Genomic DNA, 17,492 nt, shown 5'->3' on the forward strand with positions numbered 1-17,492 from the left:
TGCCAGGGAGTGAGCCCAGGCCAACACAAAACCATGAGAAATAATAAATCACGGTTGTTTAAAACCATTAAGTTTTAGAGTGGTATATTACATAAAACTACCCATATATACCATGGCCACTTACTTACTTATTTATTTTATTTTTTGGCCACACCCCATGGCATGTGGGATCTTAGTTCCCTGACCAGGGATCGAACCCACCACACCCGTGCAGTGAAAGCACGGAGTCTTAACCACTGGGCTGCCAGGGAAGTCCCCCATGTCCACTTTAAGTCCTCTTCTGGGACTGCATATCAGCATTACCTACGGAGACGTTAACAAGCACGTGCAGAGCTGCAGGCCTCTATGCTTTCAGAAGGCTTCACATGAGACTGGGAAGCACACCCCTGATTAAGAATCACTGCTTACACCAGGCCAAACACCTGGCATGTAGAACAACACAGAGAGCTCATCAAGGCTAATCTCCATGAAGCCTTCATGTATAATTAGAAAGGAGAAGAGATGATGATTTCACCATATCCAAACTTGGAACTCCAATAACAACGCCCACTCATGGCCACAATGTTAGGAATCTTTTAGTCGTCTGTAGTGTAAACAGCTAAACATATCTCTGTGTTTAATGCTTATTATATCTTCGACAGGCTTCATCTTTATCACAGCTCTCCTGGAATAAAAGCTTCTCAAGAGTTGAATCTAAGTTTTTTTTTTGTTTTTTTTTCCTCCATAACAGGCATCTTAAAAAGAACAGACTCTAGAACTAGACTTTCTACGTTTTGAATCCCAGTTCTGCCACTTAAAACTGTGTGATTATGTATATGTATAACTGATTCACTTTGTTATAAAGCAGAAACTAACACACCATTGTAAAGCAATTATACTCCAATAAAGATGTAAAAAAAATAAAAAACAAAAAACCTGTGTGATTTGGGGCAAGTGATTTTATGTTTTCTGGGCCTCTGACTCCTCATCTGTAAAGTGGAGAAAATAAAAGTATCTACCTTACAGAGTTACTGGGAAGGTTAAATGTGTTAATACATTTAATATATCTAAAGGTTTAGAAAAATGCTTGTCACATTGTGGCACATTATAGTAAGTGCTATAATAAATGCTAATTATTATTATAAATCACTGCATGCTTAGTCATATTCATACACATTAAAACCGGGAAGGTTTCTTCCGGGAGATCACAACTTTTAGAGGGAGGCACAGGGAGCAATGAGGGCAGAAGCCAACTGCCTCTCTGCTCACTGTCAGATCGGCTACAAGTCGTATCAGTCAACCCTCCTTGGCAACTGTATATCAGAGCCAGAGCTCTTACATCCAGAGACGCATAATTAATGTTTCTGCATAATGATACCAACCGACCAAATCTATTGCAGATGCCCACAGCCTTTTGCCACATTTAGTCTTACAAGTTTCTGTGGCATGAAGAGTTAAGAAACGTCAGAATTCCTATAGCTGGGGGAACTGCTTTCAAGACAGGCTGACAAGGCATACAGTTAGCAAAGGTGCCAGAAAACCACAGTCACATCATCACCTCACTGCTTTTCCCTACTGACTATACTATTCCCTCCCCAGGACAGTAAAATACAATAATTTGTGTAGGAAGAATCAAAGTTAGAAAATGTGTGCCAGTTGACCAACTTAAAGAGTATTTATAGATCACTTCTGCCCTAGGTAATCTGTCTCCTGCTTTTTCATCTATCGAAGTCGGTTATTCTTTCTGCCATGTATTTTGAACACACCTTACCGCCTTTGAGAGAAACATTTTTGAAAGACCTTTGCAAACACACTTATTGCTCACCAGAACCCTCAAAATCAAGATTTATGATCTCCCAGCAAACTACAGAAATACAATGGAAGGGAAGAACTGGACCCAGCGAGAATATATTCTCATCTTTTGCCACTGTCCAAAGCCACATGGCCAAATTAGACAAAGGGTCCTCGTACATAAAAAGTTCCAAAGAGAAAGAATGAGGGAACACAAAGGCATAAGGCCCAGAAAAACAGGGAGATTCCCTAGTTAGAAGTCACAACAGCTTTTCATAAAGTATACACAGCGTTTGCAAACCCACATCCAGTCTTTCTTGTCTCAGCGAATTAATACAGGCTGTCCCCATTTAGATGGTAACTCTAGCCATGTGACAGAAGCATCTCCAGTCTGTGTGAATGTGCTGAGTATGGCATGACATGCATCTGTCTCTCCATAATCAAACAGCCAGAACATAAGAAAAGGTCACAGACATCTAAGCAATACAGAAAGATTCCAAATTATAGTGTATAAGGAATAAGCATACGGCATTTATGAAAAAAGAAACCTTTAATTCTTTCTATTGCCATATAGGGAAAAGTTTCTATCACCATCCTTAAGCAATATACCAGGGTTACCTAAATTTATATCTTGCCACAAAAACCAGTGCTTTTAGGTAATGAAGAGTTTTCATAGTGATTGGCAACAGTACCAGACAAACCCAACCAAAATTTCCTTGTACAATAACGAAGGAAGGTAGAGTTCTTAAACATCTTGCTTCAGTTGTTCCCTCTTCCTAATATTAAAAAATAGTTTTCTGGGCTTCCCTGGTGGCACAGTGGTTGAGAGTCTGCCTGCCAATGCAGGGGACACGGGTTCGTGCCCCGGTCCGGGAGGATCCCACATGCCGCGGAGCGGCTGGGCCCGTGAGCCATGGCCGCTGAGCCTGCGCGTCCGGAGCCTGTGCTCCTCAACGGGAGAGGCCACAGCAGTGAGAGGCCCGCATACCGCAAAAAAAAAAAAAAAAAAAAAGTTTTCTTGTTTTGTCAAATCAAAGAAGAGGTACGACAGGATACAAAAAACTTTGGTAGATTCATTCAAATACCCTCCTTCAAAAGGAAGGCAGAAGCAAAATGTTTCCACTGCAAGTACAGAGACTCAAGTCAAAATTGTTCAACATTTAAAAAAATCTGTAAAATTTACATCCCAGAATACATGTGCATGAAAACTAAGAACAAACATCAACTGGGAAGCAGAAATAAAACTACTTTCCTTCACTTATTAAGAGTACACAGGAGAGCAGAATAAAATCCAGCTGTCTGTCCTGGTGGAGTAGGTGCTATTCCTACCCCTTACTTCAAAAGTGGGACCATGGTCCCCCACTACAATGATCTTCCTGCATCCTGCATATGGAAGAACTGACTGGCTACCAAGACAACCGCTAGGTGCCTACCTGCAGCACAGGGCTATTGTCAAAGTTGTAGGCACTGGGCCTTCCTTCCAGGGTTGAAAAGGCCACGTTGCCCCCAGTGAGAGGGGAAATGTCACTGAATTCATCTGTGCACAAGGCCTGCTGCTCGTCCCCTCCCGTCCTGATGAAGCCTCGGTTTGCCTTCGAGTAGGTGTTCTCGCAGGAGCCGCTGTAGTACTGGTAAGGGACCCAGGGCCCTTCTTCCCGCGTGCGCTTGTAAATGGCGAAGCTCTCCGGGCGGCTGGTGTGGAACTTGAGGCGCACGTATGTGATGTCAAACGCTTTTCCTGTGGGGCAAACACATCGATGTCCAGAAGTCATACGTACGAAGCAAAGAAACCCCCTCTATTCCCACTTTGCTTTGGAACTTGACAAAGAAAGAGGATACAAACCAACCTGTGCACACTACGCTAAGAGGGTTCCAGAACACAACACGTTGGCTGTGTTCCATAGGCTACTGTAAGCCTGGAAACGGTGCGTGTTTTCCCACAGAAATAAGTTATAGCTGCACTCGTAAGTTGGCTCATAAAAGCCCATTTATGATGTGTGTTGTTAAAATTTTGGTTGCCATGAAAAATGATAGCATGTATTATGTACTTATATTGTTAAACAAAAATAAAATTGAGTGAAAATGAGCATTTATCCTTAATGCCGGTGCTTCCACAAAAGCTTAATTAAAAGATAGAAAAGAAAATATTTGCTGGCTTTCTAAATGGGTCTTCTGGGCACTTTCAAGATTTTTAAAAATTCGTTCTGTATTAATTTTAATGTTACTTCTTGATGCAGGAAGAGTATCATCAGCACTATTCTACTTACTTACCAGGTTAAGAAAGAGAAATCTGAGAAAGAGTGAAGGACGGGGCTTCCCTGGTGGCGCAATGGTTGAGAATCTGCCTGCCAATGCAGGGGACACGGGTTCGAGCCCTGGTCTGGCAAGATCTCACATGCCGCAGAGCAACTAGGCCCGTGAGCCACAACTACTGAGCCTGCGCGTCTGGAGCCTGTGCTCCGCAACAAGAGAGGCCACGATAGTGAGAGGCCCGCGCACCACGATGAAGAGGGGCCCCCACTTGCCACAACTAGAGAAAGCCCTAGCACAGAAACAAAGACCCAACACAGCCATAAATAAATAAATTAAATTAAAAAAAAAAAAAAAGTGAAGGACAGTGATTGAGATATGGGGGCAGGGACTACAGCAGGAAAGAAGAAAAAAAACTCCTCTAGTAGCTGACAAAGAGATGACAAAAAAAGAGAAAGAGAGAAGAGAAAGGCGGTTTAAAGAAGCTGTGTTCGTTCAAAAGAGAATATATGAGACATGAGTGCTGAGCAAGAAAGGACAGCAACAGGGAGGAGCGAACGGGCTGTCATCCCTCTGGAAGAAGAGTCACTGCATCAGGCAGCTCCCTGCAGCAGGCAGAACACAGCCTGACGGCTGGGACAGCTTGGTTGCCAGCCAGCAGGATTTCAGGTGGGTAAAAAAGATAACGTGCAGCTGTTTTTAAACACCATTCATTCACAGATTGGTCTTTCTATCTCTGACAAGATCTATATTTTGCTGCTTCTATGTTATAATGAAGATCACGGTTTGTCAACAAGTATTTATTGGGCACAAGTACATGCTCAGTCCCATGTTATATACTTTGGGGGACAGGATGCACTAGACATAAGTGGTCCTTGAACTCGAGAAGCTTACAGTCTCTTCTGTCCAAGTGAATCAACTTCACAGGAAGAACCACCCTACAAAGCCCACAGAAGAGGAATTCCTGCACTCTCAGAAGTGTTGAGGAGAGACTTCTGCCATTCTCTCACTTCCTCACACCCACTCATCCCCAGGGGAGAAGAAGTGTTGCTCACGTGTGGCCCAGAATCTCCTCAGCTCTCTCCTAGTTGCCACCCGAGTCCCTTTCTCTCCTCTCCCTCACTCCTCAGTGCAAGACAGCACCTCTGCCACTGTGCGGGGGAGGCCTGCTGCTGTCCTGCTACTCGATTCAGGACTAAGTGCATGAGTTCAGGTGGGGTGGGGCAAAAGGGCCCATGTAAGCTATATGCCCAGGCTCTGTTCTTCAAGCCAGTTTTACCTGTAATAAAACTGATATGATGGGCCATATCTGACTCCATTTCCCAACTGGTTCAGATCTTAAAAGAGGGGTTTGATTAACTGTCCCCCATATAATGAAACATTCACACGCATGAGATCTTGAACATAAAGGTGTATGGTATGATGGAAAAAACACAGGACTGGGCATTATGAGACCTAAGTAGACATCCTGGCTCCTTCAATTACTAGCTGTGTGATTTCTGTTCCGTCATTTTCTCCTCTGTAAAAATGAGGGTGATACAGACATAGAGAACAGACTTGTGGTTGCCAAGGAGGAGGGGTGGGTAGGGGAGGGAAAGATTGGGAGTTTGGGATTAGTAGATGCAAACTATTATATATAGGATGGATAAACAACAAGGTCCTACTGTATATCACAGGGAACTATATTCAGTATCCTGTGATAAACCATAATGGAAAAGAAGATAAAAAACAATATATATGTATAAACTAAATCACTTTGCTGTACAGCAGAAATTAACACAACATTGTAAATCAACTATACTTCAATAAAATTAAAAAAAGAAAATGAGGGTGATAATCCCTGAGCCTCCTACCTCAAAGAGTTGTTGGAAGGTCAGACTAAGATCTTGCATATACCTGATTCATTATAAAACGCTATACAAATATAAGGCATTATTATAATACGGTACAGAAGAGAATTCGTGAACTAGGATCCTGGAGATGTTCACACACAAGAGCCTGATTGCACAAGGGCCTACCTGGTATAGTTGCCAAAGAATATTTTACAAATCCAGATCTTCTACCTAGGAGGCAGTATAACACTTTGTCTGGACACAGGTCATGCAAATACAGTTTACAACCTTCTTGTTCAAAGAATGCAAATTTAACCTGTATCTCGTTACTGTGTTAAAAATGTAAAGACGTCATCTTTGAATGAAGGCGAGGTTATAATACAGTATCTATGGCATTCCAGAGACTATCTAAAACATTCTGGAATGGTAAAACAATTTAGTTTTACTCATGAGTATGTGGCTTGGGATGTTCAAAGGCTTACTCACTAATCTGTGGATTACAGATTACCCTTGCTTTTCTATTTTCTCTGTCTACATTTCTGCCATCTCATTGTTCTTTAGCAACCCAACCTACAGGAGAATGGATCAAAGGAGAAGAGGTAAATGGATCAGGGTATCCTGTGTCCCAGACAAACATCTGCACCACAAAGCCACACACTGAAAGAAACAGGCATACGTGGTCACTCATTGTCGGCACAAACACAGCGATGGGTGGCAGAACGTCAGAAAAGCAACTCCGCTAGCATTAAACTTTGAAGCACCCTAGCTTGCTGCTGCTGGCGCTGCCTCACCATGCCTCATTTTCAGAGCTGCTTTTTTCATTCTAACTTACAGCTACAGTTGAAAGAAGTAGAGGGCTCTGTGGCAATCTGCAAAGGAGGCTCACGCATTCCACACAACAAGATGGCCATGTGCGTGACCTTCGACATTGCAGCCAGCCCAGCAGTGGATACAGATCACCGCAATTCCATGTGATGAGTGCTATGACAGGGGAAGGACATGAGGTTTTGGGAGCATGGAGGAAAGTCACCTAACCCACATCTATAAGGTCAAGAAATTTTCTAGAGGAGGTGACATCTAAATCCAAGACCTGAGGAATGCAGAGGAATTAGCTAGGCCAACAGAGATCAGTCATCCAGGCAGATGGAATAGGATGTATGAAAGCCCAGAGAACACAGAGGAGTGGCCACTGGAGGAATCAGAGGTGTGCAGTACATCTAGAACTGGAGAGAGTGGCTGCAGGTGAGTCAGCTAGCAAGCACAGCACGCCAGGCCTGAGGCCATGCTAAAGAGCAACTTCAACTTCCTCAGGCTGATGGCAAGCCATTGAAGGATTTACGTCAGGAAATGTATGATCAGGTTTGATTTTCAGAAAGATCATTCTGGCCACTGTGTGAAGATTAGGTTAGAAGGGACAGGACTAAAGGTAGAGAGAATATTTAAGAAGATGTGGCGGTAATCCTGGCCGACAGTGGCTGAACTAAGAATAGGGACAGCTGGAATAGAGAAATGAACGGATTTGGGTGACATGTAGTTAGCAGACTTCAATAGTAATTTGTAACTGATGGAGGAGAGCAGGAATCATTTCGGAAAGCCTTCTTTACTTTTACCCTATTGACATTCTGTTTCATTGCCAAAGCTTCCTTTATGCGTTCTACAAAGTGGAAGGATTGAGAATAACATTCAGTTTTCTAGTTTAAAAACAGCCAAATGGAGAGATGTACCATCCACTGAAATAGAGAAGAAAGGAGGTTAAAGCAAAATTGGAGGCAGAAGTGGAGGGCAGGATGGGGAGATGAGTTCTATTTTGGATACACAAGATTTAAGGTGTCTGTGGTCAACTAGACAAGAAGAAGTGTCTAGTAGGGAGCTGGATGTGAATAGTCTGATGGCCCAGGAGAGACATCTAAGTTAGAGATACAGATTTGGGATTCATTAGCCTGTGGATGGATGATGAAGATGTGGTATGGTTGAGACCAATGAGGTCAGAGTGTTGAGCGAGGAGGGAGCTGACTTTCAGGATCATGCTGAGAAGCATCAACATTTAAAGCACAGCCAGAAGACGAGGCAACAGAGGAGACTATGAAGATCAGAGGGAGGAGGGCAAGTAAAAGACAACACAGAATATCACAGAAGCCGAGAGGGTGAAGAAGGAAAGAATCAATGGTGTTTAAATCTGCTAAGCGAATAAGGTAAGATAATGACTAAGAAGCGTCCAATGGCTTCAAGCCACAAAGAGGTCATTGAGGTGCTTAGTGAGAGCAGTCCCACCGGCAGCGATCTTGCTGGGTTGGAACTGAGAATGTATGGCAGATAGGACGTGGGAAGGTAGACACAGTGAGTGTAGCCAACCTGGTATGACATCTGGCTAAAGGGTAGGAGAAAGAGAAGATGACGGTAATTGGAGGGGATACAGGGCCAGGGGAAGATTTTTCCCTTTTTTTGTGAGAGAAGTTACAAGGCTGTATTACATGCTGTTGTGCTCCAGTCAGCAGAAAGAGAAAGAATGACTGTGGAAACAAGGCGGGGAAACAAGAATGTGATTCAGCACTGGTGAAAGGACTGGCTCCATAAAGGAGAAAACCTGCATCCTTGCTTTCTACCTGGGTACAAATGTAAGTGATTTAGTAGGTTTTAGAGGATGGAAGTTGATAGAGTTCTAACTGATGACTTTATTTTTTCTGTGCAGTGAAAATCAAGGGTACCTGCCAAGGGGCTGAGGGCAAAGCCAGTGGGGAATATCTGAAGAGAGTGTAGAGGCACGACAGAGACTAGCAGAAAGCTGACTAGAGAGAAAGGCTTGCTGGGCAGAGACGCTGCCAGGATGAGGGTACGGACATCTTCGTGGAGGTGTGATTTTCTACAGCAGTACTTAGCACCTCCTGTACAGGGTCAATGGAAGGACAATAAGGTAGCGGGATTGATGTAACTCCAAGGAACTTAGAATCTAACCTGAATAAATAAGGAAGCAAATACAGAAAACAGAGTGGAAGAGTCATGGCTTGAATATCCTGTGTTATCTGAAACTACCTGTAATCATGGATAATCAAGAACTGAAAACTGAAGGAGCTACTTTTTATTCCATTAAACAACTATAGTCGAGACCTTCCATGTGCTTGTTCACACACTCTCTCTCTCTGAATACACTTCTCTACTCTTTATCTGTCCATCCTACTCATTTCACAGTTGACAGAGTAAGAAGATCTAGTTAAATGGCAAATGAACAGAAAAGAGGACTAGGTCTCCGTTTTTCCAATGATAGCGATGACACTACCTTCATACTGTGGGGGCATGCAAAAGTAGACGAAGGACTTTAAAGGAAAGGAGCCAAGCCAAACAACTAAGAAAACCAGTAAGTACACGTCTGGAAAGTATTCCAGCAACTCTACAGCTAGAACGTCTTTCCCCTTCACCTCACGTTCATGCACATGAAGACTAACCATGGGACTTCCCTGGTGGTGCAGTGGTTAAGAATCCGCCTGCCAACGCAGGGGACGCGGGTTCGAGCCCTGGTCCAGGAAGATCTCACATGCCGCGGAGCAACTAACCCCGTGCGCCATAATTACTGAGCCTGCACTCTAGAGCCTGCGCGCCACAACTACTGAAGCCCGTGTGCTCTGGGGCCAGCGTGCTGCAACTACTGAAGCCCACACGACTAGAGCCCATGCTCCGCAACAAGAAAAGCCACCACAATGAGAAGCCCGCGCACCGCAAAGAAGAGTAGCCCCCGCTTGCCACAACTAGAGAAAGCCCACGCAGCAACGTCGACCCAACACAGCCAAAAATAAATAAATTAAAAAGTAAAAAAAATACTAACCATGGGTATACACACCCTCAAGAAAATATTTAGCTTCTGAAGGGTCTGCTGCCTCCCCTTGCCACATTCCTTCCATAAACAAAAAGACTCAAGTGCAGATGTTTAGAACGAAGCACACAAAATTAACTAATACTTCCTGCTCTGAATCCTACAGTGAATCTGGCTGAGGGACTAAGAGGAGGGGAGGGGGCCACCTGGACAATGAGAATCCAGCCTTTGTGCACACAGGGCCAAGCCAAGGAATTCTGCTTAAGCCTCCTACGTGGTGAAGTATGTCTAATCTCTCTGAGTAGGGGAGAAACCCTTCCTGTCTTAGAATTGGATTCAAGTACTAACTGCTGGGGAACATAAATGCTTCTCTGTTATGTGCAGCTCAGAAGAATTCCATGAGGATGTTGTGAAACAGCCTCCTTTACAGTGAAGTAATGAGCGACAATGGCCATACAGAATTTCACAAAACTTCCAAATGCCCTTCCATGGCCTGAATTAGAAGAGAACTGGCTCATTCTGAAATATCAAATTAGGAGTCACTGATTCACTATTGTTCTTACGTGCTCACTCCTCGGAATCAGAAAATGACTACTCTCTTTGCAGTCAGACTTGATCTGAGGAATACGAAACTTTAATGAGGCTGTAGCACAGAAAGTCAATTAGAGATGGTAGATGTTTAGGTTACTAAATGGGAGTCTCCGAACAGCTAACACAAACAGTAGTCACAGAAAGCAACTATTGGAAAATGTTTCCAATTTTGTTAGTATAACTGCTGGCTGAAATAGGAGTTCCCAGGACGAACTGTACAGCTGCGTACCAGCTGTTATTGTTCCACCTCAGCAGACAGATTGTACAAATACGGCCTCGCCAATCAAGATGACCCAGGGCCAGCTAATGCTGAATGTGGGATCCTCAAGTGGACACAGATGGGAGATCAGAAAGCATGGAGAGGAACAGTCAAGCACAGACAGAATGTGCTGGGGTGATCTGGGTACATGGAGCTATTCCAACTGTTAGAAGACTCTTTCCTAACTGCCTGTTGAAGGGCTAGTTTTCTATGGCTCAAAACTTACCTTCAAAATAGATTGTTTTTAAAAACTTATTATCCCGCTCCTTTCCCTGAAATTTCGGTGCTCTTTTTTCAAGGCCCCTCTCTTGTCAGTCAGCTAAGTGCCAACAGTGTGAGGGGACAATCCCATAGGAACTGCATCTAAATCAGTCAGCACAACTTATGAACGAGGACAACTAACCTTTATAGCTTTCTATGAAACAGTCATTTTTTCATTGGATTTACTGAAACAAATGCAACAGCATTCACAGTTTGAGAAAGCATCCCTTTCAAATGAAGAAAGAAAATGGTTCAAATTTCCTGAGTACATGCAATAAGCACATCCCATCACACATGAACCCCTGTCATGACAGAAGGACATGCCGAGATGAGTGGTGCTAGAATATGGACAGTTTCCATTCCAAGCTGCCACTGGGAAACACCACAAAGGAGGCAGGTAAAACAGACAAAGTGAAGAAAATCATTTCTAGAATTTTTTAAAAAGCTAATAAAATTCTATACCAAAGGTTATGTATAAAAATGATGGTATGGCTGTAACAATAAAGCTAAGGGGAAAACAAAAAGTTTTACAATTGACTGGTATGATTTCAGAGAAGATAAACCCATAATCTCTTAGGGAAACTAGATGTGTCCATAACGTACCAAATTTAAAGTTTAAGCCAAAGAAAACAGTTCTACTCTCTCCCTATCACCTGCCAAACCTCCACTTGGCGCGTCTGCTGAATAAGACCATGGCACTAACCTAGTGTAGCAATCTTCAAAAAATAAAATCCTTCTGCTTGTGTTGCCCAACTGTAATATCCAAAAATGCTACAAACTCTTCAGCAAATTGAAGGGTCAAAACTGATTTGGCTTTATACCCTAAACATCAATAAATATGAGATCATCAGACAGTTGTTATGTGAACACGGAGGATTCTTAACTGAACACTAGAACATCAAACACTTTTGGAGGGTAATTTCAAATAGGTGCAAATTACTGTTAGAGGTTACAGATGTTTTCCATTATCAAAACATAAGACATATATATTCTAATTTGTATATCTTGCCATTTTATTTGAAACTGTCACCAGGAGAGACAAGATTCCCAAGTGAAATTCCAAGACAAGAACTGGGCCTATGCCTTACTAACCCAAACCTCATGCTTGCAGACTCAATACCAGCCCTAATTCAGGCCAGTAGGTCACAAGCATGCCTGAAATCTTTGAGCCAAGCTGAAGGAATGTAGCCAGCATTTACTCCCACTCACCCAAGCTGAGGCGAAAATATCCACTCTGCTGAGCGTCAGAGTTCTAACTATGGGGGGCTGACTGATGTGTAAGACTTAATGGAGTCACATAAAGAACGCAGTCAATTACAATACTAAGGAAATAAAATAAAGAAATCAACAGGCAAGGAAATGTAAGCTCCATAAGTAAAACCCACACTTGAAAAATGTCGAATTGTTAAGACGTGAAAAGGAAAAAAGACACCACAATTTTACGGGAAGCTGTTTCTTGTTCTGTGACGTCCATACACTATTGAGATTTGACTATTTTTTTGGCTGTCATCCGCAGCAGAAGAGTGAAGAATTGTAAAAGAAGAGAGAGAAAATCTGATGGAAAAAACATGAGATTCTAATATATAGTCATAGTGGTACAATCACAGACTAAGATCAATTCTAATAAATCCTCCCCACACACACACACAGTCCCAAGAAGTTAACCAATAGTGCACTTTCATTCATTCAATAACTATTTGCTAAGTGAATTTAAGTGACAGTCCACCACGACAAGCTACTTAAAACACCCAGTCCTTCATTTTGCTAGAATGCCTTTTACTCTCCAGTTTGAGTCTTAATAAGCTCAGCCCGCTAGTCCCCTAGATCATAAACTATTTGAATCTGTCCTCAACAGAAGAAACAATTACAAACACCATAAAGTATCTTCAATACTCAAATGTCTTTCTCAGTTTTCACAACTGTGTAATTTCTTACCACAGCCACCCATTAGCCCAAGGTTAATAGCCATAACTGGTGTTGATAACTGCAAGTCGAAATGCTTCCACTCGTTCATCAAATATTTACTGAGCACCTATTATGTCACTGTCCCAAGCACTATTCTAGACACTAGGGCTACAGAAGAAAAGACAGACAAGGTTCCAACTTCATGGGGCTTACAGTGTGGCAGGGAGTGGGGGGTGGGTAAGGGATAGATAAAAAGCAAAAATAAAAACAAAAATCTTGTGTGTCAGATGATAGATGACATGGTAAAGAACAAAGCGGGGATAGAAAGCATGGGAATGGAGTGCCACTTAATGTAATATGACAGATGGCCTCACCGATGTGGATAAGGTGACATTCGAGGAAAGCACTGAAGAAGTGAGACAGACATGGTGGGGGGAACATCTGGGGGAAGAGCATTCCAGGAAGGACACATGCAAATACCCTGAGGCAGGTATGCTGGCCAGTTCCAGGGAATGATGAAGAGGCCAGTGTGGCTGAATAAGAGTGAACGAGAAGGAAAGAACAGGGCTTCCCTGGTGGCGCAGAGGTTGAGAGTCCACCTGCCGATGCAGGGGACACGGGTTCGTGCCCCAGTCCGGGAAGATCCCACATGCCGCGGAGCGGCTGGGCCAGTGAGCCATGGCCGCTGAGCCTGCGCGTCCAGAGCCTGTGCTCCGCAACAGAAGAGGTCACAACAGTGAGAGGCCCACGTACAGAAAAAAAAAAAAAAAAAGAAGGAAAGAACAGCAGATGAGGTCAGGGAAGCTGAGGGGAGGGAGGGACTGCGGATCATGCCGGCCTTTAGGCCATTGTAAGACTTAGGCTTCTCCTCTGAATGAGATGAAAACCCACTGGAAGATTTTGTACCAGGGAGTAACATGATCTCACTAGTATTTTAAAAGGATCACTCTGGCTGCTTTATTGACAAAAGACTATGGAGGGGAGTACAGAGAGACAAGAAGGCTAGTCAGGATTTTTTTTTTTGCAATCTCCCAGGTAGGAGACAATGGTAGCTTGGTCCAAGGTTGCGGAAGTGAGCAGTGATCAGATTTTGGCCATATTTTGAGGGTAGACCAGACCAGTTTCTGATGGACTGGACACGGTATGTAAACTGTGGCAACTACAAAGCTCGAACTTTATAATGAGATTATATGAGATTATTATAATGAGATAGCGAAGTACATGGTAAGAATGAGTGTGGCGATGGAGATCAAGGAAACTGGGAGTTCAGTTCTGGATATTTTAAGTTTGAGATGCTTATGAAACATCCAAGTGGAGATTTCAAGTCAGCCATTAAGATATACAAGTCTGGATTTCAGGGAGAGGTCCAAGCAGGAGAGAGAAATCTGAAAGTCATGAGCAGACAGACAGTATTCAAAGTGATGAGATTAGATGAACATACCTAGAGAATGGACTGAGAGGTACAGAACTGCGTCTTGGGACATACCAACTTTTAGAGATGGGGGAGATAGGGAGGATCCAACAAAGGAGACTCAAGAGGGACAGTCGCTGAAGCAGAAAGAGAATCAACAGGGCAGAATTCCAGAAGCCAAGTTTTTTTGGTTTTTTTTTTTATGCGGTACGCGGGCCTCTCACTGTTGTGGCCTCTCCCGTTGCGGAGCACAGGCTCCGGACGCGCAGGCTCAGCGGCCATGGCTCACGGGCCCAGCCGCTTCATGGCATGTGGGATCTTCCCGGACCAGGGCACGAACCCGTGTCCCCTGCATCGGCAGGCGGACTCTCAACCACTGCACCACCAGGGAAGCCCCAGAAGCCAACTTTTAAAAAAACACTTTTCAAGAAGAAGAGAATGATCAACTGAGTCAAATGCTCCTGAAAAGGTGAGAAAGATGAAAACTGAGTGTTGGCCACTGGATATAACTGATTACTACAACCCTGACAGCAAATGGTTTGGTAGAATGACAGGGATGAAAGCCAGAGAATATTGAGGGGGTGGGGAGGACAGAGACTGGAGACAGCTAATAAAGACATTTTTCCAAGTAATTTTGCTATAAAGAAATGAGGTGGCAGATAGAGGGGAGAAGAAGGGGTTCAAGGAGAAATTACTTTCTAAGACTGGACGACAGCACGTGTTATGTTGATGGGAATGATCCAGTGCAGCAGCTGAATTTACACTGAACAATAAGGACCATCTCTGGTGTTGCAGGTGGATTAGAGTGGGTAAAAGAGACCCACTTTGGTACACTGTAAAGTTCTTTGAGTCTTTCCAAACATTTCCCTCAAGGAAGAAGAAATAACGGAATTAACAGGATCACTGTAAGTATCTAGATTAAAGAGAGTTATCTGGTGCAAGCTATCATATATAGCATGGATAAACAACAAGGTCCTACTCTACAGCACAGGGAACTATATTCAATGTTCTCTGATAAACCATAATGGAAAAGGATATGAAAAAGAATGTGTGTGTGTGTGTGTATATATATATATATATATATATATATATATATATATATATAACTGACTCACTCTGCTGTACAGCAGAAATTAACACAAGATTGTAAATCAACTATACTTCAATAAATTTTAAAAAATAAAATAAAATAAAACTTAAAAAAAAGTTATCTGGTACCCAAGCAGTTTAAAACCCAAGGAGCTCTGGAAGGCCCTCCCCAGTAGAGCCAGCCCAGATCTAGCCTTTCCTGCTAGAAATAATCTGGTCCACAATAAGGTACCAGACTAGCTGTTAGAATCAACCAGAGAGCTTCTGAAAAAAAAGCAAATTGTTGAGCCTCCTCCCCAGAAGTTCCATTTTGGTGGGTTCTGGGTGAGTTCCCCAAATCTGTATTTTTAAAGGCACCCTAGGTAATTTTCAGGTACAATTACATTTGAAAAATACTGTCCTACTGTAAACTCTTCCTTATTCTGGTTCTCATCCTTTAAAGATTTAGGTAGGAAAGGCTCTGCCCTTGGTGCTGCACTGCAGAATGAACTCAGGCACTCATGAGTGGGGACTTCCACTTTCACATCATGTGTTTTAAGGTGAAATTTATTGCAAGTGTTAACTGTGCAGGCGTGAACAGGGAACCAGAATAACAGTGGTCTATCTTCTTTAAGACACAGACAGATGTTAAACTACACAGGGGTTGTTCACTCCATAGGCAAGGAGGCTTGGGATGACTGGACCAGCTGAACCCAAGCTCTGCCAACATTTTTCTCCATGCCAATTTCCTCTGTCATTCAACTTGTATCCTCAAGGCCCTATTTCCCAGGCAAGTAGAAATAAACGTTTGATTTTGAGAAAACCCACCTACTGCTGGGGGTTTCACAATGCTCTTCTTTTCATGCAGATATTGGTCAAGATTCCCTGTAATCCAAATTCCCCACCCCCTCTGGTTTCTATCCTTCCTTCCTCCTCCCAACAATTACTAATAGTTAATAAAATGACAGAACGCTACCAACAGTTCTCAATGGCAAGAACAAATCTGGAAGCAAAGAGTTAACATCTGCTTCAGTACACTCAAAAAGATAAGAAAACACTTTTTCTGCTTTGTCTAGAAGCCTAGACTTGTTTAATCCCAGTCTGTGTCGGGTAGTGTTGGCATTTTCAGGGAGAGTGTTACGTTCTGTTGGTTAAAGACCAATGTAGAAATATTTACTTTTCGGAGAAGAAATTTCAGGTATTTTTTTTTTAATATATATGCTTAAGAGCAAAGTACCAGACATTCATATCGATATTAAAGAGATGTGGGGTGGGGAGTGCGGCAGGGGGAGACTGAGACTGATTGAAGAATTATAAGAACACTTCAAAAATTCAGACTCGATATTCTGGTTTTTAAATTCTCTCCCAACATTCACATCTGATCTACAGGGCGTGCTTTCTTTTCATTTTGAAAATACTTTGAGGTCACTGATCCCATCTCCGTCCAGAATCAAGCCTTAGGGCACACCTCGAGTAGTTCAGAAATCTAAGGTTGGCAAACTGTAGCCCACAAACGGAGTCTAGCCCATCACCTATTTTTTGTAAATAAAGTTTTAATGGAACAAAACCATGCCCATACATTGCACTTTGCCTATGGCTGCTTTCTGGCTAAAAGGGCAGAGTCAAGCAGTTGTGAGAGAGACTGCACGCCTAAAATATTTACTGTGTGGCCCTTTATGGAAAAAATCTGCTGATCCTGATCTAAGAAATCAAAGAATATAAAAACAAAAAAATTCTACTGAGACCTTGTCTACCTCTTTTCTGCAGGGCATACTATTTTAAAATTTGGCCCAAGGACATCTGAATTTTTCCCCTATGGTCACATAAAATATGGAAAGAGGAATTCTATTCAGAAATTTTACAAGATTGATAACAATTCAAATCCATTTGATACCTAGATTTACTTATTTTATTACTTCGTAGGAAAATTATTATTTCAAATGAACAAGCAAAAAGCTTAGCAGTTGAGAGGAAATGGAGATTTAACTCATTTCAAAAATCAAATCTATAATAATAAGCTTTAGCTCTTTTACACAGCCCACAAACATGAACCAGTCAAGCAGAAAGACAAGGAAAAAAACACCACTGGAAAAAGTAGCACCATGTTTCCAGTGGTGCCCCCTCTCAGACCCACCCCAAACGGAGACTTTAATAAGCAATAGCAGTGAACGGAGGAAACCTGATGAATCAACTCCACAGCAACCGCTAGGATGGCAGGAAAAATGATGTTGAAAACTGCAGAGTGGAAAATGCAAGTAGATCCCATTTAGATCTCTGCGAGAACCTCCCTCCCTTGTCCTCTGGGTAGGAATTCAGTCCCTCACACAGGCCTCCTTGTAC

General features: G+C 42.8%; 1 protein-coding gene across 1 annotated transcript in view; it reads right to left on the reverse strand.

The window, feature by feature from the left end:
* LAMC1 (laminin subunit gamma 1) overlaps positions 1–17,492 on the reverse strand; it is a 123,733-nt gene that overhangs the window by 46,902 nt on the left and 59,339 nt on the right. Inside the window, exon 2 of the mRNA XM_030849192.3 lies at positions 3,204–3,508. Within this exon, the coding sequence (XP_030705052.1) occupies positions 3,204–3,508 (305 nt within the window). The remainder of the gene's footprint in view (positions 1–3,203; positions 3,509–17,492) is intronic.

The sequence above is a fragment of the Globicephala melas genome, chromosome 1, assembly GCF_963455315.2.
Source record: "Globicephala melas chromosome 1, mGloMel1.2, whole genome shotgun sequence".
Taxonomy (NCBI): Eukaryota; Metazoa; Chordata; class Mammalia; order Artiodactyla; family Delphinidae; genus Globicephala; species Globicephala melas.